Below are 23,734 nucleotides of genomic sequence, written 5' to 3'. Positions count from 1 at the left end.
GTGATGTGGCTGAATACTGAGGGCAGCCTGCAGTGGGTCCTTGCCTTCCATCTTGCTTGACAGGGTCTCTTGTTATTCACTGCTTCAGATGCCTGGGCCGGCTGGCTGTGGGCTTCTGGAGGCTTCTGTCTCTACCTCCTGTCTAGCCCCAGGGACACCGTGAGTTCGTACATGGGCTGTGGCATCAATGTCAGTGAGTTCTGGTCATCTGAATTCAGTCCTGATGTTTGTGAGGCAAACATTTTACCCACTCGAGCATCTCAGCTCTACAGTTCAAATTTAACAAGTAATATTTGACACAGGCTCTCTCTCGCTGATTAAGTAGGCAGGTAAGTGCCTTTCAGTAGCTGGGACCACAGACATATCTCACACTTTCAGCAAAATGTCTTTTTTTTTTAAAGACTGATTTTCATTATGCACATTGTCCAGCCTGGCCTTAAACTCCTGCCTCAGTCTCCTGAGTAGATTACAAGCATTTGTCAGAGGACCCCAACAAAATTTCTGTCTCCTTGAGTGTGCCCTTGCCCCAGCCTGCCCCTGCTGCCCTGGGTGTCCTGGAATTCTCTCTGTAGGCCCAAGTCCCCACACATGTGTGTGCTCCACCAGTGAACTGCTTACCCGTCCTGTTAAAGGTGTGCTTGGAGTAGAGACAGCTCATGTATCTGGCTCTGTCCCAAAGACAAGCTTCTGTTACCCTCTTGTTGTCTTGACATTCCTTTAGTTAAATCTAAAACCACCAGACCTCAGGGTGAAATATGAGCTGGTGGGACTGGCCTTGAGTTCCTTAAAGGGGCTTTTTCTTCTGTGGTGGAACTAAGAATCCACCTGATTACCTCATCACACTTTTTTGAAACTCCCAACTCCATTACTTAGAGAGGCCTCCCTGCCTTTAATCCCTGCACTTGGTGGCAAAGGCAGGCAGATCCAGGCTACCAAGGTTACAAAGTGAAAGGGGGTAAAGGGGAGGGGACAAGGAAGTGTCTGGGTGTGGTGACGCCCAGCTATAATCCCAACAATTAGAAAATAGAAGCAGGATGACCAGGGGTTCCAACAGACAGTTGTGAGCTGTCATGGTGAAACCCTGTCTCAAAAAATAAGGGCTACTTCAGTCCCCAATGTCACTGGGGGTGGGGTGGGGTGTGAAAACAGAAACAAATGCCCACCATGACGGCTGATTCCAGTCATCAACCTGACTGGATTGAGGGGTGCCCGGGATAGTTGGTAAATGACTTCTGGGGATGTTTACGAGAGTGTCCACATGGAACGGGTCGGGGGAAGCCTATGGATCCACAAACAGTATGCAAGCGCCTGCCCTGGAGTGAGTAGGTGTTATCTAGTCAGCTGGAGCAAGTAAGTAGACAGGACAGAGGGACACATGTCCTCCCCCTCTCGTTCTTCTTTCAAAAGCAGATGTGGTTGCTGCATCCCTTGGACCTGATTGCAGCCTCTTCAGCCTCTGACTCTGGGCCTCACACTATTGTTAGGAGTATTCTTGTCTTTCAGCCCCAGATGTAGGCCCTGTTCTAAGGCATCTTGTACTTAGCCACTAGTAGCTCCCCTTAGCTCTCCAGTTTGCAAATGGGCGTTATAGAATTTCATATAAGCCAATATAATAAACCCTCTCATAAAAAAATTAAATAAGAAGCACAATTTCTGAAAAATCACAAGTAAAACATTTTGAAAGACTATAACGTTTTCTACCTATATTTAATTAAAATCATATTCATTATAGAAAGGAATAAATGGAAATATAGTTTTATTGAGCTAGCACATAGTTTGGTGTGGTTTTGACAGGCTCTGGTTTTGTACATAGGCTGGTCTGGAGTGCTTGATCCTCCTGCTTCAGACTCTTGAGACCTGAGATTAAAAGTGGGCTGGAGAAATGGCTCAGTGGTTAAGAGCACTGGCTGCTCTTCCAGAGGACCCAGGTTCAATTCCCAGCACCCACATGGCAGCTCACAACTGTCTGTAACTCCAGTTCCCGGGGATCCAACACTATCACACAGACATACATGAAGCCAAAACACCAATGCACATAAAATTAAAATAAATCATTAAAAAAAAGTGTGTGTACCAAGACTGCATGGCCACATTGTACATAAATACATTTATTCCCCCTGGAAAAGTTGGTAGCTATTAAATGGTGTTGACATGTTGGCTTTTAGCAGGGGCAAGGAGTAGGGGGGAGACACAGTTTCCATTATACCCAGTTTATTTCTTGGGAATTGAGCAGAACAGCAATGTCGCTAGCCTTAAGAGATTTGTTAAATGAGCTGTTCTCAAAAAACTGTTTGCAGTCTCTACATCTGTTTCAAAACAAGGTCATCACACGGTCTGGAAAGCCCAGGTTGGTCTCCAGCTCCGCTCTAACTCATGACCCTCCTGCCTGCACCTCCCACGTGCTGGAATTTTAGGGGTGCACAGCCATGCCGGGTACCTTCCTCTTTCTCAACAATGTACAGTAGTTACATTAGACATAAGCATAGATCCTAATAACGTAAACTGGATTGGAGGTTGTAAACCGTAAAAAGACATGACCCTACCTTAGCGCATTGTCAAACCTTGTTTACCCTTTTATTAAAAATACAACCTATGTATTTATCAGATGAGCAACTGTTTATCGTACACAAGCAAAAGTGGCTGACTGGCCTCCTGTATGGCTCAAATGTATTTTAGCAAATTAGGTAAAATTGGTTTTAAAACACTGAGATGTTTTGCAGCCTGATTCTGGTTACTTGTTTAGAAGGCTGTGAGCTTCTGGTGGGCTTCTTGTTGAAGCAAGGACCCTACTTGGGAATTGTTAAATTGGTCTTGTGTTTAAATGGTGTCTTTTTCTGAGTTAAGAGTGAACTCCCTTCAAGACTGGGGATATAGCTCAATGGTAGAGGGCTAGCCTCCTACGAGCAAAGTCTCAGGTTTAATCCCCAGCACCTACCCCACCCAAAACATAAAGTCTTACTGATCTGAATTTTTTTACAAGCTCCTCATACATTTTTAATAATCCTACCACTTCTCTAATAATCTCACTGACTTTCACTCTACAAATTCCCATTTAATAGGTGAATTAGAAAGTTAGCAATATTAGTATTTCTTACTTTGGTCTACGTAGTGTTTTGTTTAGACTCCTAGGTCAATATGGTTTCTGTGTTCTCTGCTATGTATGAACAGAGAGCATAAAGAAAACTAGGATATTTAATTTGGGAAAAAAATACAATCACACAAAAGTCCTATCTTAACCCTGTCACTGGGGAGGTTGCAGGGAGCCGTATTTACTGTTCTCTCAAGGTTTTGTGCTAGCTGACCGTATCTTTTTTTTTTTTTTTAAAGTTAGCCTAGTGTGCATGAGACCTTTTTTTTTTTAAATTAGGTATTTTCCTCATTTACATTTCCAATGCTATCCCAAAAGTCCCGCATACCCTCCCCCCCACTCCCCTACCCACCCACTCCCACTTTTTGGCTCTGGCATTCCCCTGTACTGGGGCATATAAAGTTTGCAAGTCCAATGGGCCTCTCTTTCCAGTGATGACCGACTAGGCCATCTTTTGATACATATGCAGCTAGAGTCAAGAGCTCCGGGGTACTGGTTAGTTCATAATGTTGTTCCACCTATAGGGTTGCAGATCCCTTTAGCTCCTTGGGTACTTTCTCTAGCTCCTCCATTGGGGGCCCTGTGATCCATCCAATAGCTGACTGTGAGCATCCACTTCTGTGTTTGCTAGGCCCCGGCATAGTCTCACAAGAGAGAGCTCTATCTGGGTCCTTTCAGCAAAATCTTGCTAGTGTGTGCAATGGTGGCTGACCGTATTTTTACTAGTATTATTCATTTAGTAAAATAACTGACTAGAAACGGTAAGGGCTGATGGGATGGGTCAATGGGAAAATGTACTTGCTTGCCAAGCGGGCCTGACAACCAGAGGTCTGTCCCTGGAACTCATGGTGCTCACAGTGGAAGGAGAGAACTAGTTCCCGAGTTGTCCCCACCTCCACGTGTGCGATCTCTCTCTCTCTTTCTCTCTCTCTCTCTCTCACACACACACAAATAAAATTAAAAATAAAAATTTAAAAAAAAATGGAGGTAAACACTTCAATCTAAGCTGAAATCTGCTCCATACACTCATTTTCCATTTACATTTTGTGAGAAAAAAGCTATGGCTAAGAAAAAATATTTTGCCTGAGGATTCAACCATCATTTTAAGAAAAGTGTGTCTTATTGGCCACATACAATCATTTAAGTCTCTATAGAATTTAATTACAGTGCTTAAAATATTAAAGTTCCATTGGCTGCAGAAAGATCAAAGAAAAGGAAGGGGAAAACTCATTTTTGGATACTGAAGAACCCGCCTGCCTCCATTTTAGGCTTAAAAACCATCTTGTAGTAATGAGACACTAGGTCCATTCGTGTTTAAGATTAACCCTCTGTTTCTTAAGGACTAAGTGATGCCCCCACCCCCTGTAACTTACTGTAATGTCAGTTCCAGGAATGGAAATCATGTCTCTGTCTCAAAGAGTTGACTGTAACCATCTTGCCACCCTACCTTTGTTTCCAAATCTTCCGTGACGACCTGTTGAGATGACTACCTGGCTTTGCCCACCTTGCAACCTTATCTTTGTGGCAGGAGCAACTAGCTTGTTAAGATGTCCTGTTCCTGTAATCCCACCTAAGTTGCCCACCAACCCTCCCCCCCCCCATTTGGAAAACCCCTACCTCTGAGCTATTAATTTGCCACAGTCAATGCTGACCTCTCGAACCCCACCTTAAGGGTAGGCAGCCCATGTACACAAATAAAAGCTTGCTTTAGTTAATTTGCTCCCTTTAATTAACTTGGCCATGATGGTTTGGGTTGGTCTATCTCCGCCCATCTGTGGGATTAACAATGCCTCTTGTACTGAATGTTTTTTTTTTTTTTTTTTTTTTTTTTTTTTTGTCTTTGGTTTTTTGTCAACTTGACACAATCTAGAGTCATGAGAGAGGAGGGAGCCTTAGCTGAAAAGATGTCTCCATAAGATCCAGCTATAAGGCACTGTCTTAGTTAGTGATCAGTGTGGGAGGGCTGAGCCCATTGTGGGTGGTGCCGCCTTGGGCTGGTGGACCTGGGTCTATAAGAAAGCAGTCTGAACAAGCCATGACGAACAAGCCAGTAAGCAGCATCCTTCCATGGCCTCAGCCTCAGCTCCTGCCTCTAGGTTCCTGTCCTGACTTCCATGAGGAGCAGTGACATGGAAGTGTAAGCTACATAAGCCCTTTCCTCCCCCAGCTCGCTTTTTGGTCATGTTTCCTTTCAGCAATAGAGACCCTAAGTAAGACACCTCTATATGTTAACTATTCCTCCCGAGGATTTTTCTAGAATAGCAATTTGTTTACACTTTACCAATAGGTGTTAGAGTCGATAGTTAAAAGTACATATGGCATTTACTAGACAGAAAGTGGTATCAGCTGGCCCTGATTAAAAACAAAATAAAACAGAGGGCTGGAGAGATGGCTCAGTGCTTAAGAGCGCTGGCGACTCTTCAGAGGACCTGGGTTAAATTCCCAGCCCCAGCATGGGAGCTCACAACCATCTGTAACTCCAGAGGCTCTGACACCCTCGTTCAAAAATCCATGCAGGCAAAACACTGATGTGCATAAAATAAAAATAAAATTTAAAAAAACATAACTTTTGTAGGCTGCTGCTATAACATTTATTTAAAATATTGCTATGGGTTAATAGAAATAGTAAAGAACCAAAGAATTAAAATGCAAGCTATGTATGTAAAATCCCAATTAGAATCCACAATTACTAGCTAAGAGCCAAAAGAAAGGTGCCATACTCAACGTAATAAAATAAAGTACTACAAAAACAGTTGGCAATTTTCAGTTATCAAAACTGTGGATTTCATATTTTGCATCCCTTTATCAATCAAGAAAAAAAAACTTTTTAAATGTTATATAACATACATATAAAATAAGAAATATATATTATAAACTTGTAACAATAGCTGAAAATATAATACATGTTTTTCAATAGGCAATAGGTGGGATATTGTGGTGTTATGATAAGAATGGCCACCATAGGTTCGTATATATTTGAATGTCTGCCTTCCAGTTAGAAAGTATTAGGTGTGGCCTTGTTGTCACTGGGGATGGACTTTGAGGTTTCAAAAGCCCTTCTCAGTCAGCTTTCTCTGTCTCTTGCTTATGGATCAAGAGGAAAGCTTATAACTACTTCCTCAGCACCGTGCCTGTCTGCTGACACTCCCTGCATTGATGGTCATAGACTCTAACCCTCTGGAACCATGAACTCCAAATTAAACACTGACTTTTCTAAGTTGCCCTGGTCATGGTGTTTTGTCAACAATAGAAAAGTAACAAAGACATTAGTTGGTACTAGAGAGCGGGCTATCCTTGGGACAACCCTGACCATGTGGGTTATTTTGGAAGAATATAGGCTTTGGAACTTTGGACTATGAAAGCAGTTGGATGCTAAGAGGGACTTAAGGGGTCATCCTAGTAGGTCCTGGAAGACAGTCATGCTAAGAGCAATGTGGACTAGGGAGGTAGGCTTCCAGAGATTTCAGAGACGAACAATATTAGCAACTGAGCTAGATGTCTTGTGATATTTTGGCAATGAATGTGGCTTCTTTTACTCTTGTCCTAAGAATATGCCAGAGGCTAAATTGGAAAGTTTTAGGCCAATTTCATGAGCAGAAGAGATTTCAAGGAAATCTAATACTGACTTGGTCACAGGGTTATTAGTAACCACTCTTATGCAAGTCTACAATGAGAGGGAGCAAGCAGGGCAAAAAGAAATATAAAATCAAGATGTAAGCGCTCAACTACTACTCAAGCACCATGCCTGCCTGCCCGCTGCCATACTTCCTCCCACTGATGGCCACAGACTCTAACCCTCTGGAACCATGAGCTCCAACCACCACCAGGAAATTCAATATTGGAGACAAGGATTGTGCTGAAAGAGATAAGGAGAGGCCTGATGCGAACCAGAAGAGAGAGAGCAGTTCTCTCAGGGTGAGAGCGGACTCGGCTAACCCTCAACTTGGAAGGCAAAGGCCTGAGGGATTTTCTTATCCTAAAGAGCAACAGTCAAAGCGTATGTGAATGTAGTTCAAGGAGAGGACCAGGCCCCATCCCAAGAAGGTAGCCAGCTTGGCAGCATTTGCTGAATGGTTCTTCTGTCTTGAGTCAAGAAAGATACACAAGTTTGTAATTTTCCTCCAGTCCACGGCTAAGGAGAGCTGCTGAGGCCAAGTGAGTTGCAGGGGAGTCCCTGCACGGAGGCCCTTAGAGGTCATTGCTCAAAGCTGTGAAAATGAAGCCTGGATTGCATCGGAGACTGGGATATAGAAGGTGCCAGAGCTGTGGGAAGTCTGCCAAGGAGGGCTGCATTCAGGAGTAGAGCCAGCCCAAGAGAAAGGTGTATTGCAATCAGCAAGGCTGGAAGGGCAGAGCCTCTCAGCCCTTTGGAAACAGGCAAGGAACTATAGGATTTGGAGTTTGCCCTGCTTGGTTTTGGTTTTACTTTGGTCCACTATTTCCTTACTATGCCCCATTACTTCCTTTTGGAATGATGTATATTCTGTGCCATTGTATGTTGGAAGTATGTAATTCGCCTTTTGAATTTGCAAAGCATGCAATTAAGAGATTTCCTTGAGCTTCAGAGGAGACTTTGGACTTTGAAACCACGCTGAGACTCTGAAAGACTTTGGACACTTTTGAAGTTGGACTAAGTGTATTTTGCTTTATGATATGACAAGCTTATGGCAAGCAGGGAGTGGTACCTTCTTAGTGGCTTTTTGATTTCTGTGACAAAACACCCTGGACAAGTCAACTTATAGAAGAAAGCATTTCATTTGGGGCTCATGGTTCCAGAGGGTTAGAGTCTAAAAACATTATGGGGGAACATGGAAGCAGGCATAGCACTGGTACAGTAGCTGGGAGCTTACATCTTAATCCACAGGCAACAGGCAGAGAGCTAACGGGGTGGCATGAGCTTTTGAAACCTCAAAGCCTGTCAAGTGACATATCTCTTCTAATAAGGCCACACCTATTAATCCTTCTCAAACAGTTCCACTGGCTGGGGACCAAGAATTCAAATATATGAGGTTGGGTTCTCAGTCTAACCACCATTGCTATGGACATAAAAAGCATGAAATGCTTAAGATATTAAGAAGGCGGACTTAGAAAGCCTTGCTGCATTCTGGCTTTAAAGGTGTGATTCATTTTTAACATCCCTTTCATAATCACATAATAATTGTTATTGAATATTTAGAAAAACATATGAAAATAGTTTGAGAGAGAGAGAAAAGAAGAAAAGGAGAAAAGAAGAAGAAGAAGAAGAAGAAGAAGAAGAAGAAGAAGAAGAAGAAGAAGAAGAAGAAGAAGGAGAAGGAGAAGGAGAAGGAGAAGGAGAAGGAGAAGGAGAAGGAGAAGGAGAAGGAGAAGGAGAAGGAGAAGGAGAAGGAGAAGGAGTAGCAGAAGGAGAAGGAGAAGGAGGAGAAGGAGAAGGAGAAAGAGAAGGAGAAAAGAAGAAGAAGAAGAAGAAGAAGAAGAAGAAGAAGAAGAAGAAGAAGAAGAAGAAGAAGAAGAAGAAGAAGAAGAAGAAGAAGAAGAAGAAAGAAGAAGAAGAAGAAGAAGAAGAAAAACCTAAATTGGACCACCCTGAGATAATTGTTAATGTTTTGGTAACTGTGGTCCCAATCTTTCAATGCCCTGAATAAGCTGTAGTGATTTTGCCTGAGAAAAGCAATGTGTGCCCTGTGCAACGTGTGATTGATCATAGTGCCTAGTTGGAATGGCAGCCAATGATTAACACAGAATATGCTATGAAGGATTGCTCAGAGAATATGTGCTTTAGGTCTTGTGATATGTATCACCAAATTTTTCCACAAAAAAATCATCCAAATTTACTGATTGCCCATATTATCAATTCCTAGTTTTCTACATCAAATGCTAACTTGGCTAGTCTGCACATCTGTAAGTTTGATTTGCATCTTTCACAGAACTCTTACTTTTGTGTGGATGTATGTCTGTGGAAGCACACACCATGTGCAAGTCTGTGTTCAGAGGACAACCTTTGGGAGTCGGTTCTCCACTTCCGCAGAGCTCTCTTACTTCTGCTGCTGTCCTTCACACGCCAGGCTAGCGGGCCCACAGTGCGCCAAGCAGGTCTCCTGTGTGTGCCTCCCATTTCAATGTAGCATGCAGGGATTACAGATGTTACCACATCTGTCTTTTTTTTTTTTTTTTTTTTTTTTTTTTTTGAGACAGGGTTTCTCTGTGTAGCCCTGGCTGTCCTGGAACTCACTCTGTAGACCAGGCTGGCCTCGAACTCAGAAATCTGCCTCTGCCTCCCGAGTGCTGGGATTAAAGGCATGTGCCACCACGGCCAGGCCACATCTGACTTCTGATGAGGGTTGAAGGGACTGAACTCAAGTTGCCAGACTTGCAGGCCTAACCAGCATTAGCTGAGCACCTCCCATGTCCTAAATTTTCTTATTATTTATTTATTTATTTATTTATTTATTACCAGTGAGAATTTTTCTCACATTTCTTGTTATATTTTTTGTGATAAATTGACTTTTTAAACACTATCTCCTATCTCTCTCTCCCCCCTCCCTCCCTCCCTTCCTCTACCCCTTCCCACCCCCCTTTTTTTCAAGACGTGATTTCTCTGTATAGCCCTGGCAGTCCTAGAACTTGCTCTATAGATCAGGCTGGCCTTGAACTCAGAAATCTGCCTACCTCTGCCTCTGCCTCCCAAATGCTGGGATTAAAGGCCTGCCGGGCTTGGTTTTTTGTTTTGCTGTGAAGGGACACCATGAGCATGGGAACTCTTATAAAGGAAAACATGTAATTACAGGTCAGAGGTTTAGTCCACTATCATCATAGTGGTGAGCATGGTAGCACACAGGCAGATATGGTGCTGGAGAGCTAGCTAGCTGAGAGTTCTAACCTAGATCTGTAGGCCACAGGAAGAGAAGAGCCACTGGGCCTCGCTTGGGCTTTTGAAGCTTCAAAGGCCACCTCCAGTGACAGACTTCCTCCAACAAAGCCATAGCCCCTAATCCTTCTCAAATAGTGCCACTCACTGATGACTAAGCATTCAAACACATGAACCTATGGAGGCCATTCTTAATCAAGCCACCACAGGTATGTTTTAAGAAACCATTCCTATATATGTATGAGTGCAGGTCTACATGAGCCACCTGTATGTAGGTCAGAGGACAACTTGCAAGAGTCAGTTCTCTCCTTCCATCATGTGGGTCCTGGCGACAGAACTCAACCAAGCTCGGCACCAGGTGCCTTTAACCTGCTGAATCGTCTCTGCTGGCCTGGGGTGTGCTTTTCTTTTGGACCACAGACTTTTTTCCTTCTGTCGTTAACCACCCAGGTTCCTGCCTATTTAAGAACATGCAAAGGGAAAACACAATTCACAGTTTTTACATAACTTTATGATTCCACTTGGTTCTTGAAGTTGCTTTTCTATTATTTCAGGGGCAGACATGGTAAGCATACACAATGAAGAGGAAAACGCGTTTATACTGGACACTTTGCAAAAGCGATGGAAGGGTCCAGATGATCTCCTGCTAGGCATGTTCTATGACACTGATGGTAAGTGGCGTTTGCCCTGTGAGGCTTGATTGGTTTCTGTAATGTTAGTAAGACATAAGATGTTTGATTCTTTAATTCTTTAAACCAGTGGTTCTCAACCTCCCTAATGCTGCGGCTCTTTAATACAGCTCATGTTACGGTGATGCCCAGCCACACAATTTTTATTGCACAACTGTAATTTAGCTACTGTTTGGCTGGCCTCGAACTCAGAGATCTGCCTGCTTCTGCCTCCAAAGATCTGAGAGTAAAGGAGTGCACCACCACCACCTGGCTATAAATTTTGGTACTACACAAAACTACAAAGCATATACGTATTCTATAATATCTATATAATTTATATGTAATATATAATGTGTAATATACAAAGTGTGTATGTACAGACATAGATGTTAGTCACATTTTTAAATGTCATGAAATGACTAAGGTTATTAATATTTAATTATTTTAAGTTATTTCACCAAAATGTTTTTCTTCACAAAAAAATGGTAACTTTTCCAGAAACCTCTTAAAATCAATACCCTTGGATGATTATATATAATGATATAGTGTTCCTTCTACAACTTCTAATCCTACAACCAAAAATTAGACCATTAGTTACTGAGTTCCTACCTTTAATGAAAATATCTTCCTTTGGGTCTTAACACCTTTGAAAACTGTCATCATGTTCCTTTATTGACAGATGCAACTTTCAAGTGGTATGATCATTCAAATATGACATTCGACAAGTGGGCAGATCAAGATGGTGAGGACCTAGTTGATACCTGTGGTTTTCTGTACACCAAGACAGGTGAATGGAGAAAAGGGGATTGTGAAATCTCTTCTGTGGAGGGAACACTTTGCAAAGCAGCAAGTAAGTCAACCATCTTTTCTCCAACCTAGGAGGGGTGGGGAGCACAGGGTTGGCTCTGAATACATTTCTTAGGTATACTGTGTCTGTCTCTCAGGTAGAGGGATTAGGACCTCAGAACAAAGCACGGTTGTGTGCTTATCTCTTGAAAGTCAAGTAGTTCTCCTCCATTTCAAAAGTGGAGCCAAATCACGGAAAGCAGACATCATTTAATTCTATATGCCTAGTCTGAGGAGTTCCTAAGGGCCCATACATTTCTTCTGTTTTCCAAAAGAATTTCCATGTTCTCTTTGCCTGTGATCTGACCGAGACGTAGTAAAGAATAATAATGCATAATCTTAAGATACTTCCATTATTTTACTTTCAGGAAATAGATTCTCTACAAAACTAGTGTGTTGGTTTAGGTAAACAAAATGGCATTTAAATTTGCATCATACTTCATACTTTAAAATAGAATAATTAAAATTAAAAATTTACCTGATTTATTAAAATTTATTTTAACAAAAATTAAAAGTTCTACAATTTTCATGTTATTTGTGAAACCTTGAATGTAATTTCTTCTAACATTCTGAGTAACTATTTTCTCAGTAAGCCAATGTAAATACTTAAAACGTTACTCAGCCGCTCCCCAGAGTAGTTTCATGGAAGATGCATCCCAACTGTAAACATTTCTGTTTTGTTTTATTCTATGTGTGTGTTTGGGTGTTGTGAGCTGGGGCTGCAGTGATGGCTCACTGCTTAAGATCACTGCTGCTCCTCCAGAGGACCCTGGTTGAATTCCCAGCAACCATATAGCAGCTCACAACTCTAACTCCAAGCCTTGGGAATCTTATGTTCTCTTCTGGCCTCCAAGGGCACGTGCAGAGATGTGCCTACAGGCACAACACCCATATATAAAAATAAACATCTAAACACCATTATCTTCTGACCTCTACACTGTGGTAGCCAAACACTCCCACAATCACCCTCATACACGCACATGCAAATTGGCTCTTTTCATTTACTGTGTTTGAGAGCACCATTATACAAAACAATACTAACTTAAGAATACCGGGAACAGAGACTGGAGAGATGGCTCAGAGACTTTAAGAACACTTATTGCACTTGCAGAGGACCTCAGCACACACATAGCCAGTTCCAGGCGTTCCTGTAGGGTTATGGGTCTCGAGGCTGCTTCATCACAGGGCACAGCTGCTCAGGGAGGCTGGACACAGGAGTTGACCATGCTTACTCCGGAAGGAATGACTGAGAAGAAAAGCTTATTGGCTAAGCCCTCCGGGCCTTTAGGTACCTCATTAAAACAGAGATCTGTCTTGAGCCTAAGTGACCACAGGTCACTCTATATGTGGAGGGGCTTGGGGCATTGCCCCTTCCACGACTGATGGCCACAAATCTATAGGGGTCTGCTGCTAGTGACAGGGGTCTGGTGCCCAGGAATCAGGCAAAACACCTACAGTCCCTTCAGGGTTTCTGGGGCTTCAAGCCTTAGCTCAACTGGGAACCAAGCTACCTCTCACAGTCCCACATCTTCTAACCTTCATGGGCACTGGGTATGCGATGTATTGCACACACACACAAAACACTCAAATATATGAACTCTCAAACTAATAAAAACGAAACAAACCACTGAGAAATTCCACAGCTGTTTAATTTTACATGTTTTCTACAGACTCTACAACCAGAAAATTTTCTCTCATTTATTATTATATTTTGTGACGCTCCTTTATTCTTTTTCTACCAACCAAGCCAATGCATTTGTCAGGTCTAGGTATCTGATTTTTAAAAAGTAAATTTGGAACAGGTAAGATAGAAACTTGACGATGCAGTAAAATGGGGATATTAAGCTCACAGAGTACCCATTTTAAAGAGCTGTATATAAAGTAAATCTTGTAAGGCATCCTTAAAACTTTTAATTTTGATTTTTCTTTTGCATTTTAGTCCCATATGACAAGAAGTATTTATCAGGTAAGTAACATTCAAATTTTAAAATTTTCACACGTTAAAATATATATTTAAGGGCTTTAGAGATAGCTCAGCAGTTAAGAACACGGACTGCTCTTCCAGAGGTCCTGAGTTCAATTCCAGCCACCACATGGTGGCTCATAACTCTCTGTAGTGGGATCTGATGCCCTCTTCTGGTGTGTCTGAAGACAGAAACAGTATACTCACCTAAAACAAATAAATCTTTAAAAGTTAGTTTAAAAATTCTGTAACACTGAACACATGCACACACATAAAATTCCTCACATTAAGATACTACTGTACACTCACTTAGAAATATTATATAACATAATGAACTTTATCAGAATATAGACGTCTCTCTTTTTTGTTGTTATTTTTTGTTTTCCCCAGAGACAGGGTTTCTCTGTGTAGCCCTTAGACCAGGCTGGCCTCGAACTCAGAAATCCGCCTGCCTTTGCCTCCCAAGTGCTGGGATTAAAGACATGCGCCTATAGACGTCTCTTAAAGTAAGATATCACATTAGGGACTGGTAAGACATCGAAATGGTTCAGAGGTGAAGGGCGCTGGCTGCTCTTCCAGAGGACCCAGGTTCAATTCCCAGCACCACGCGGTCATTCACAACCTTCTTTGGCTCCAGTTCCAGGGCATCTCATGAGGACTTCTGGCCTCTACGGACATCACACACACGCATCTACAGGCACACGCACAGTTCACAAACATACATGCAGTCAAAACACCCATACGCATAAAACAAAAAATTAAAGTTAAAAGACATGACATTTAAATTATGCATGTAATGACTTTTAAATAATACCCTTTTCTGTGGAATTCTTAATGTTTTTGTGGAAAAGGACTATATACTGTCTAAAGGTTTCTTATCATAGTTATAAGTACAGTTCATAAAGAATATCTAGGGCTGGTGAGATGGCTCAGTGGGTAAGAGCACCCGACTGCTCTTCTGAAGGTCTGAAGTTCAAGTCCCAGCAACCACATGGTGGCTCACAACCATCTGTAACAAGATCTGACTCCCTCTTCTGGAGTGTCTGAAGACATCTACAGTGTACTTACATATAATAAATAAATAAATCTTTAAAAAAAAAAAAAAGAATATCTATGCTAGTCCTTAAATGCATTCTTAAGACTCAAACCTGTGTTTGGGTTTTTGTTTGTTTTCAAGACAGAATTTCTCTGTGTAGCTCTGGTTGTCCTGTAGACCAGACTGGCCTAGAACTCAGAGATCCATCTGCCTCTGCCTCCTAAGTGCTGGGACTAAAGGCATGAGCCACCATCACCTGATTTAAATGCAGTTTTAAAGAGGAGTATGATTTGAATTTCAAACTATATGGGGCAACCATGGCTCCCATCTGCCTACCCTCATTGGGCACCATTCTATTCAATTTATTTTTTAACTTCTTTTTTAAGCTGGAAAACTATGTGGGGGATGTGGGAGTAAGGCAGGAAGTTGAAACATGTGACTTACTCTGCCTCTCTTATTCAATAATAGCTCAGTGGGTTTTTTCAGCTCAGTATCTATATATAAATTGGTTGGTCTGCATTCCCTGCCAGTATAGGATTTGTATTAAGCAGTGTGACACTTCCACTTGGATTTACTATTACAAACAATGCTTCGACAAGTGAATCACCTTGCACAAGTATATGTTTATCTAGAGGTTGCAATGTTGAAAATAGAATCTGTAAATCTGATATATTGGTCTTATTATAGAATTGTACTATTTTGCATTCCCAGTGGCAATGAGTATCTGTTGTGAAGGTTTCCAAATTCCACCAATTAGCAAACTCTACATCATTAGGTATAACAAGTGCAACATGCACTCTTGAATGCCACTTGATGTTTTATGTATCCACCAGAAGAACTGTCAGTCAAATCAAGATAGTTAATACTCCCACCACCACGTTCTCATCCTTCCCTCCAAAGGTCTATCTCGCCACCCAAACACTGGACTCTTGTCTTGCTAACATATCAGTTGTATAGTTTTCTTGCAGTGTTATTTCTATACATGTGTATTATTCACATCTGTATACATGTGATGATAAGTACTTGGCCTTTGCACCCTCCTCGGGGCACTCCTGATTAGTCACTGTATTATGACCCCTCATGAATGCAATATTAGCTGGCTAATTTCACTGGACACGTCCTTCCCACTCCAATGCCTGATGCCAGAGTTCTTGAACTTCACTGTAGTCTGTACTCTGGATTTTTGTTTGCTGTTTGTCTCACTGTGTAGCCCTAGAATTTTATATGCAGATCAAGCTGGCCACAAACTAACATTGACCCACCTGCCTTTGCCTCCCTGGGTACATCACGTATTTGTCTGGTTTTCCCTCTGGAACTTTGTTGATCTGTTTATATATACCTCTCCTCCCAATTGCTTAGCTATATGTTTATAGACATTTGCCCTTGCTTTCTAATGTTTAATTCTAATTTGGAATGAACATGAATAGAACTATAATATATAAACATTCTCGCCCTGACCAACCTTCTTAAAGTAACAGTTATGTTTAGTTAGAAACCATGTATACCGATTTCCTGGATTTTGTCTTTTTTTTTTTTTTTTTTGCAGATAACCACATTTTAATATCGACTCTGGTGATCGCTAGCACAGTAACTCTGGCAGTTTTGGGAGCGATCATTTGGTTCCTCTATAGAAGAAACGCGCGCTCTGGCTTCACCTCTTTTTCACCTGCACCACTGTCACCTTACAGTGATGGCTGTGCCCTGGTAGTTGCAGAAGAAGATGAATATGCTGTTCAGCTGGACTAAGAGTTTGGTAATATCAGGCCAGCATATTGAATCCATTGACAATAATTTCCTGTGCAAGGTTTTCATATAAAAACTTGCCACAAAAACTGAGCCTTTTATGGTTATTCTTATATCAGTATTTTCATGTATTAAATGTGACAAAACATTAACCTTCTAAGAAAAAATATATATAAAATAAAAAATATAAAAATATTAAGTTTCAGAACAGGAACCATCCTGGATCTAACTTACACGTTTTCTTGTGTAGTTTTCATTTGAGTACATGAAAGCTGCAAGTACAATAAAGCTGGTAAAACGCCGCTCACTGCCTGGTCTTCTTTGTTACATTGTATCCTTTAGCAATCCACTCCTTACTGAGACCACCCTCATCAAGCTGGAGCCTGTCTTACTGGCTATGGAGATACTGATTGGTATTCAGAGTGCTAACAGGGTGTTTCCCTTAAGTACTCTATACTCCATACTTGTTCACAATTTCAACCCTTGTATTGACCATTTGGGACAAGTAGTATTTATATAATCATCTATGTTATAGATTCTTTAAAGGCAAGACTACAGCTTTAGCTTAAGAAGCCATGGAGATGAGAGCCTGTCAGGTTAACCCGTGTGTCCCTTGAGCAAAGGTTTCCTAGGCCACCCTTGTACCTTTTCCTATTCCTTTTCACTATGAGGAAATTGTAGCTTTTAATGGCACACAACCATACATACAAAACTGAGGGAGACCAAATAATGTTCGTTTTTCTGATACCTTTATATTTTCCAAGACAAGAGTAAAAATTCATTGACAGCATAAAAATGGAAGAAAGCTCAACTCACTCATTTCCAAGTTTTATATTTAAAAAACAGCCCTGGAAAATACTTATGCTACATGCTTTCACTAACCACATCAGAAACACCCCTAATCACAACCAGTGACACTAGTTATTTCAACACATCTGTGTGTTTGAGACAGTCTATGTAGTACAGGGTAGCTTCAAATTCGCATGCCACCTGTTGAGATTACAGGCAGGATGGATTTTGGCATCTAATGGCACTAACCACAAGCTGGAGATAGATAACCTGCCAAGAGATACAGGACACTAAAACAACAAATGTTACACTAGTTTACCATAGCTGTAAGCATTCTGAGAGGTCTACCTTACTGATTGCTTTTCAGAGTGCTAACGGAGTATTAGCTGGCCATCTCCCCCTACTTTCCCTACCATCCTCTTAATACCTCCCATCAGCCCTATTACCTCCTGAAAACTGATTCATGTGGCTAAATGAAAATGCAGTTTTAGCTGCATTTTAAGTGCTTAAATCAGTCTGTTATTACCATACAGAGCAGCTTATTGCAAAGCATTCCATCATAAAGTATCACCCAACAAACAGTGTGTCTACAGAACTGACCTTCCAACGTAGACGACTGCTTCTGAATGGTAGTCTAGAAATTCACTCTATTTAATCAATGTGTGATTTCAGTTTTCATCTGGCCTAGAGGCACCTGGTAGTAAATGGTAAATCTTAAACATTTTCTGTATGTTCGTGTATGCTGGTGTAACATGTGCAAGGCAGGGGGGACAACCTTGATGTCATTCCTCATACTGTTGTTTTTTTTTTGTTTTTTTTTTTTTTAGTTAGTTGGATCTGTGGCCAAGTGAATTAATTCTAGCTAGAGACCTACCTATCTCTGAGCTCCACAGCACTGAAATTAAAAGCACATACTATGTGCCACAAAGCCTGAGAGTCATGCTGTACTGACCAAGCAATCTCCTGGAGCCACTTACCATCCATAGGTCATTATCCAGCTGGCATAGACAGATGAGCATGGGAGCCATCATTCAGTCTTCTTATTAACCTTAATCAGACAGCCTAGTGTGGTGCGTTCCAAATGAAAATATTGCTATCTTCTCCACCCTGGCCTAACCATCAATGGCAGTAAGATGTGGGGAAGAAGTTTGGAAGCCAGGCCCTGGTGCATGCCAGGCAAAACCACCATGATTGAGCTACATTTCTTATTTTGGTTAGATATATGTATACAGCATAACATTTTAAGCTATGTTTTCATTGTTTGGTTTCTTGCTTAACTTATAATCACCAATGACTTTTTCTTTATTCCCATTTATTCTCTTTGGTATGTGTGGTGTATAAACATACATATGTATGTATGTATGACAGAGGTCAGAACACCACAAATATGATTGACATTCTCTCTCCCAGTATTCTTCCCAACCTCACCTCTGCACAGCAATGGGGTTTTATAGGCACACAGGCAACACCTGGCGGCTTCTACATGGGAGCCAGAGACTGAACTCACGGCAAGCACTCTCTACTGAGCCACTGCCTCTGCCAGCCCCACTACAGATCTTTGGATGGTCACATTTTAGCACCTATCAACCAGTGGCTAATAGCAAATTATGTATGAATTATAGAACATTTTTTACCAAGTCAGTATTTTGTGGATTAAGATCATTTTCATAAGCCAGGCGTGGTGGCACACGCCTTTAATCCCAGCATCTGGAAGGCAGAGGCAGGTGGATTTCTGAGTTCGAGGCCAGCCTGGTCTATAAAGTGAGTTCCAGGACAGCCAGGGCTATACAGAGAAACCCTGTCTTGAACCGCCCCCCACCCCCACCCCAAAAAATCATTTTCATAATGAATTTTATAAAATATTTAATATTTTTAATATTTCAAGCTCAGTTCCCTAAGGACAGAAAATATTTAGTCATTCTTAAATTTTGTGCTTTTGCTTTAGACAATGCAGAGATAACAAATGTTGAAGGCAGCTCAGCAGCTGAACACATGGTTCAGGGTTAAGAATATTCTCTGCTGCTCTTACAAGATGATCTGGGCTCCATTACAAACTACTTTTAACATGTCAGCTCCCAAACAACTCTTACTACAGTTCCCTGAGATCCAAAGCCTTCTTTAGCCTCCGAAGACACAGCATGGGCATGGCTCAGAGTCATATATGCAGACAAAACACTCAGACATACAATAAACTTGAGAAAATAGAACCATTGTATGAAATAAAAGTTGAAATTTTAATTAAATTCTTTCCTAGTTTCTCATTGAGGACCAGTTTAAAAGGAAAAAGTTCAAACTAAAATAAATCAATCAGTATCACTTTATTTCAAGCCAGGTTTTACATTAACACCAACAAACTAAATGTAGGCAAACTGTCCATTCACATTTGACAACGTACATGGTTTCTATTTAGGTTTTGAAAGTGAGTTGTTGCCACAACATTGGACTAATCTGAAACCACCCGAAATTGTAATATATATCCTAAGGGTGCTGACAGTGGAAATCATTACGCAAGTTTACACAGCTCAAGACCATAGTGCAAACTCATTAATGTTGAATAAGTAATTTATCTGTTTTGCAAAGGTAGTGAAAAATATTAACAATCATCAAATAAATGCTCAGAATTATCAAGGAACACCTAAAAATGACCAGGATCCAAATAGGTTATTTATATTATATTTCTCTATAAAGAAGTGACAATACTAAAAACACATTGAAAACCAGTGTTTTAAACTTTGAATGTGGGTTTTAAAAAAATATTCTGTTAACTTGAGATTTTCAGTAATTTTTAACCAAGTATCATTTGACTGGCAATTCTGATATAATTTACAGCTGTAATATTCCTGAAAGGAATACCTACATACCATGGCCTATCAAATATAATCTGCATTTTTTGCAAATCAATACAAAAGTTATCCATCATTACTACATCTTTTACATACTTTTTTTCCTTAAAAATTAGGTTTTATTGCTAAGTGGATTTAGAATTCAAATTAAATTTGGAAACCTAATACAATAATGCTCTTCAAACTTCCCATTCTTTTAAAAAAATTTTAAACACTGGAAGTAAATGATTATCAAAATGTGGCTGTAACTTAAGGCATTTAAAGAGGAAAAACTAATTAGGTGCCATTGGCATTTTATTTCAAAAGGACATTTTATCTGACTTTTTTTCACTAGCAAGAGACTAATACACAAACATTTTTTTCCCATAAATATGACTACAGTAATTGCAACAAAGAAGAAAGTTGATGAGCACTGTTTAGATATTTCAAACAAGGGTAATGCTTTCCCACTCACCAAAAGGAAAAATGCTTGGATTACATATTATAAACATGAGATTCGCTGGCCAGTGTTAAAGGGTCCAGCTCAAGAATTTCAGTTCAGCAATACTTGAGAATGAATATATATTTACATTTATACATGTATATATATATATTCATTTTATGTATAGTCAATTAATCTACTAGGCATTACCCCATGAAATTATCCATACTTAATTGCCAGTTTTAATAAACATGTTCACAGATCATCCTTTTTTTTTTTTTCTTAAATGAAGTTAGGCAATATCAAGCATTCTCTTATGGTCTCCATCTTCTTCAGAATTCATCCTCTGAAGCTGTTGAGAGAGAAACAGGATGATCAAAAGAATGACTTTCAAAGGGAATGATAATGATTTGTAAACATGAAGCCAGAACAGCAATGACTCATAAAACAAAAATCCCAATTTAGTATACTGTTTGGTCAAAATGGTAAGTTATCATGATAGTGTTAGGGTGGTCTGATTGTGGGTGATGCCCACGGACAATGTCCCCACCCCCACATCTTTTTGGATGTTATATAGTTTCCATATAATGAAAATGCTTAAAAATGTGGTTTAAGAGCATCTTTTAAAAAAATGTTTTCTGAGACCAGCTTGTGTTCATAACAGCTAATGATATGTATATAAACATACACCAGAGGGAAAGCGAATTTAAGGCAAGTGCTCTCACACACCTGAGTAGAATCTGGCTTATTACCGCTGCATGTTTGATGCATCCGATGAGAATGAAAAAAAATGTACATAGAATAACAGGTTATGGATGTTCTTGCAAGTTACATCAAAGCTATGTCTATACAATGCCACGGAAAAAGCTCTACTGAATAAGTTAAGCTTTATATAGACACAGCCTAACTTAAAATAATCGGATCCAGAAAAAAACAAAGCAACGCCAACAACAAAAACCCCGCTGGTGAGATCACCCCCATGTCGCCAACTCAGAAACATCATTCTTATAACACTTCTGACCTCAAGTTATTCAACGGCCATTAGTGACACAGATAAGGATAAAGCATCCTGGAATGTTTGGGACAGACAAGGTAACGAGAAACTATTGGTTGTTATATCATCTGTTTTATATGTTAGGGGAAATCTACGCTCTTTCAAATAAACATCTAACTAATACTTTTACTATTATCAAGGGCAGATAAACTTAATGCAAACCTTATGAAGGTTATGAAGTAAAAAAACCAAAAACGCCCCCAGTGAATAGTAATTCCAACTGGCTTCTTTACTCTAGGATACAGGATCAACCCAGACAAAGAGCAGGAAAAAAATGTTAACATTATAACTGACATAAACCCTTTTGTTAAATTCTACATCACAGGATCACACTGAAGGGAATGTCATGTTTTTTAGGTGGACAATACACTTCAGCTAGTTTTCAGAACAGAGCAATACTCTACTAATTTGAGATGCATGAAGCATGCTACCATTTACTGTTAGCTGAATTTGTATAATTTCACCTCTATATTTCTCTTCTCTCACATATAGGGAAAAGACCATACTATGTTTAGGAAATTCTATTTTAAATGAGAATATTCTTAAGTGAGAAATCTCAGGGAAAAGATGATGAAACAAATGACCACCACCACATCTACCAAAACAGAAATTATAATTTTTAGAAACAAAAGATAAACTTTTGTATTAGCCAATGAGGTGTTTTGGGTTTTGTTTGGTTGGTTTGGTTTTTTCCAGACAGTATTTTTCTGTATAGCCCTGCCTGTCCTGGAACTTGCTTTGTATACCAGGCTGGCCTCCCAAGTGCTAGGATTAAAGGTGTGTGCCATGATGCCAGGCTCCAAAGAAGTATTTTTATGAAGGTTATAAAGTAAAAGAAAAAGCAAAAATGAAAAACACAGTGATAGTAATTCCAACTGGCTTCTGGCTTCTTTAATTTTCACAGATGATAAAAAAAAAAAAAAATCCAACCAACCAAACCAAACCAAACCAAACAACCAAACAACCACCCCCCCCCCCAAAAAAAAACCTGTGCTGTCTGAATTTATTTCAAATCCTGTTAAAACCTAAAATCAGTACAGGTGTAACAGGATTTCTAAAAGGCCCAAGGCCAGGTCTTAAAATACTTAAGGAAGTGAAGGGCTCAGTGAGTACTCAACCTTCTTTTATCATCCTCACAGGACGCCAGCCTTCTTCTAAAGGTTCTCTTACACAGTACTCTGCACACAGTAGGCGCATAATCAGCATGAAACTACGCACTCAGAACACTCTATAAGATATATCAATGGAAACTTGCTGCTCCTATGATCAGATGGGCTTAATCTTTCCCAGAAATTGTTCCGAAGCCAATGTTGTCCCTGTCTGGCATGAAGCACACAGATGCACTGCAGTGCACTACAGACAATGCTGCAGAAATGCCTGTGACGTGGCCTTATGGGTCTTCACTTAAAGAGCTCGACAATGTGACCCCTAGGAAATCCCAGCTGCCTATGTGTTAAAGGCGCACAAAGAACTCTGTGAGTAAAAGAAGAACAAACAAAACCCTACTCTTAGGGGCTCTGACCTTTCTTCCTTATTTTCCTGGTACCAAACTTAAGACTACAGAAAATCTTTCATGATCTGAAACTGAATAAAGTAAAAATTTTTCATATATTAAAAATACAAAGCCTTAACAAGATATGTTTAGTAATTAAGTTTGTTTTCCTTTTAATCACAAATAATAAAAATCAGTGCTTTAAAATATTAGGTTAAAATTACTTCCTTCCACACCTTAAACATAATAAAAAAAATTTTTAACTTAATTCTCATGTTCAACCTTTATCACCCAAATCAATTAATTCAAGTAGTATTAAACCTAAAGCCAAAGCTCAATTTGGTAGAAAAGAGTACACTTAAAAAGATTTTTTTGCTGTGGGTTTAATTTGCAAAAGTACATTCAACAAGTCTGGGGAGGGAAAATTCCACCTACTTTCGAGATCTTCCATATGTGCCTGAAGAGTTCTTGCAAGGTTAATAAACTAGAAACAATGCAGAAAGAAATACAGTAGTTTAAATGTTGCAAATGGATCTAAAGAGAATCAGTATAGGAGATTTATTTCTACTTAAGAAGTCAAAACATTTTAATCCTTTAAATAAGGGTCTTCCCCAACAACAAAAATTAAAACATTAAGGGTATATTATATTATGCTCTATACAATCATTATTAATCATGGGGAAACCAGTATCACAAAATTGGGAGAAAAACATAATCAAATAGTTGTATCTAATAATGCTGTCTTCCTAACACTTTCAAAAAAATATGAAATCAAGAGGTATGGGGGAGAAAGCAAACTGTGTTTTCTGGGTCCAATGGACTGATGTTTGCCTGCCTAACCCTGATAGCGAGAGAGCCGTGCAGCTCAGGGCCTGCACAACAATGCTGAGAGTGACTTCTACCACAGCTCTAGAATTAGGGTTTTTTAAAGGGTAAATTCA

General features: G+C 40.1%; 2 protein-coding genes across 3 annotated transcripts in view; one reads left to right on the top strand and one right to left on the bottom strand.

The window, feature by feature from the left end:
- The window catches only part of Cd302 (CD302 antigen), a 32,492-nt gene extending 15,996 nt beyond the window's left edge, over nt 1-16,496 (top strand). Inside the window, exons 3-6 of one of the 2 annotated variants that reach the window (NM_001290660.1) lie at nt 10,490-10,606; nt 11,286-11,456; nt 13,392-13,418; nt 15,998-16,496. In NM_001290660.1, the coding sequence (NP_001277589.1) occupies nt 10,490-10,606; nt 11,286-11,456; nt 13,392-13,418; nt 15,998-16,197 (515 nt within the window). In that variant the 3' untranslated portion in view covers nt 16,198-16,496. The remainder of the gene's footprint in view (nt 1-10,489; nt 10,607-11,285; nt 11,457-13,391; nt 13,419-15,997) is intronic. The other variant, NM_025422.4, reaches the window with a different exon arrangement.
- Nucleotides 16,497-20,103: 3,607 nt separating this feature from the next.
- Nucleotides 20,104-23,734, bottom strand: part of Marchf7 (membrane associated ring-CH-type finger 7) — a 38,450-nt gene continuing 34,819 nt past the window's right edge. Inside the window, exons 9-10 of the mRNA NM_020575.2 lie at nt 23,229-23,277; nt 20,104-20,599 (exon numbers count right to left, since the gene is read on the bottom strand). Of these exons, the coding sequence (NP_065600.1) occupies nt 20,580-20,599; nt 23,229-23,277 (69 nt within the window). The 3' untranslated portion in view covers nt 20,104-20,579. The remainder of the gene's footprint in view (nt 20,600-23,228; nt 23,278-23,734) is intronic.

This window comes from Mus musculus, chromosome 2 (genome assembly GCF_000001635.26).
Source record: "Mus musculus strain C57BL/6J chromosome 2, GRCm38.p6 C57BL/6J".
In the NCBI taxonomy this organism is placed as follows: Eukaryota; Metazoa; Chordata; class Mammalia; order Rodentia; family Muridae; genus Mus; species Mus musculus.
This window is presented reverse-complemented; position numbering and strand designations above follow the sequence as displayed.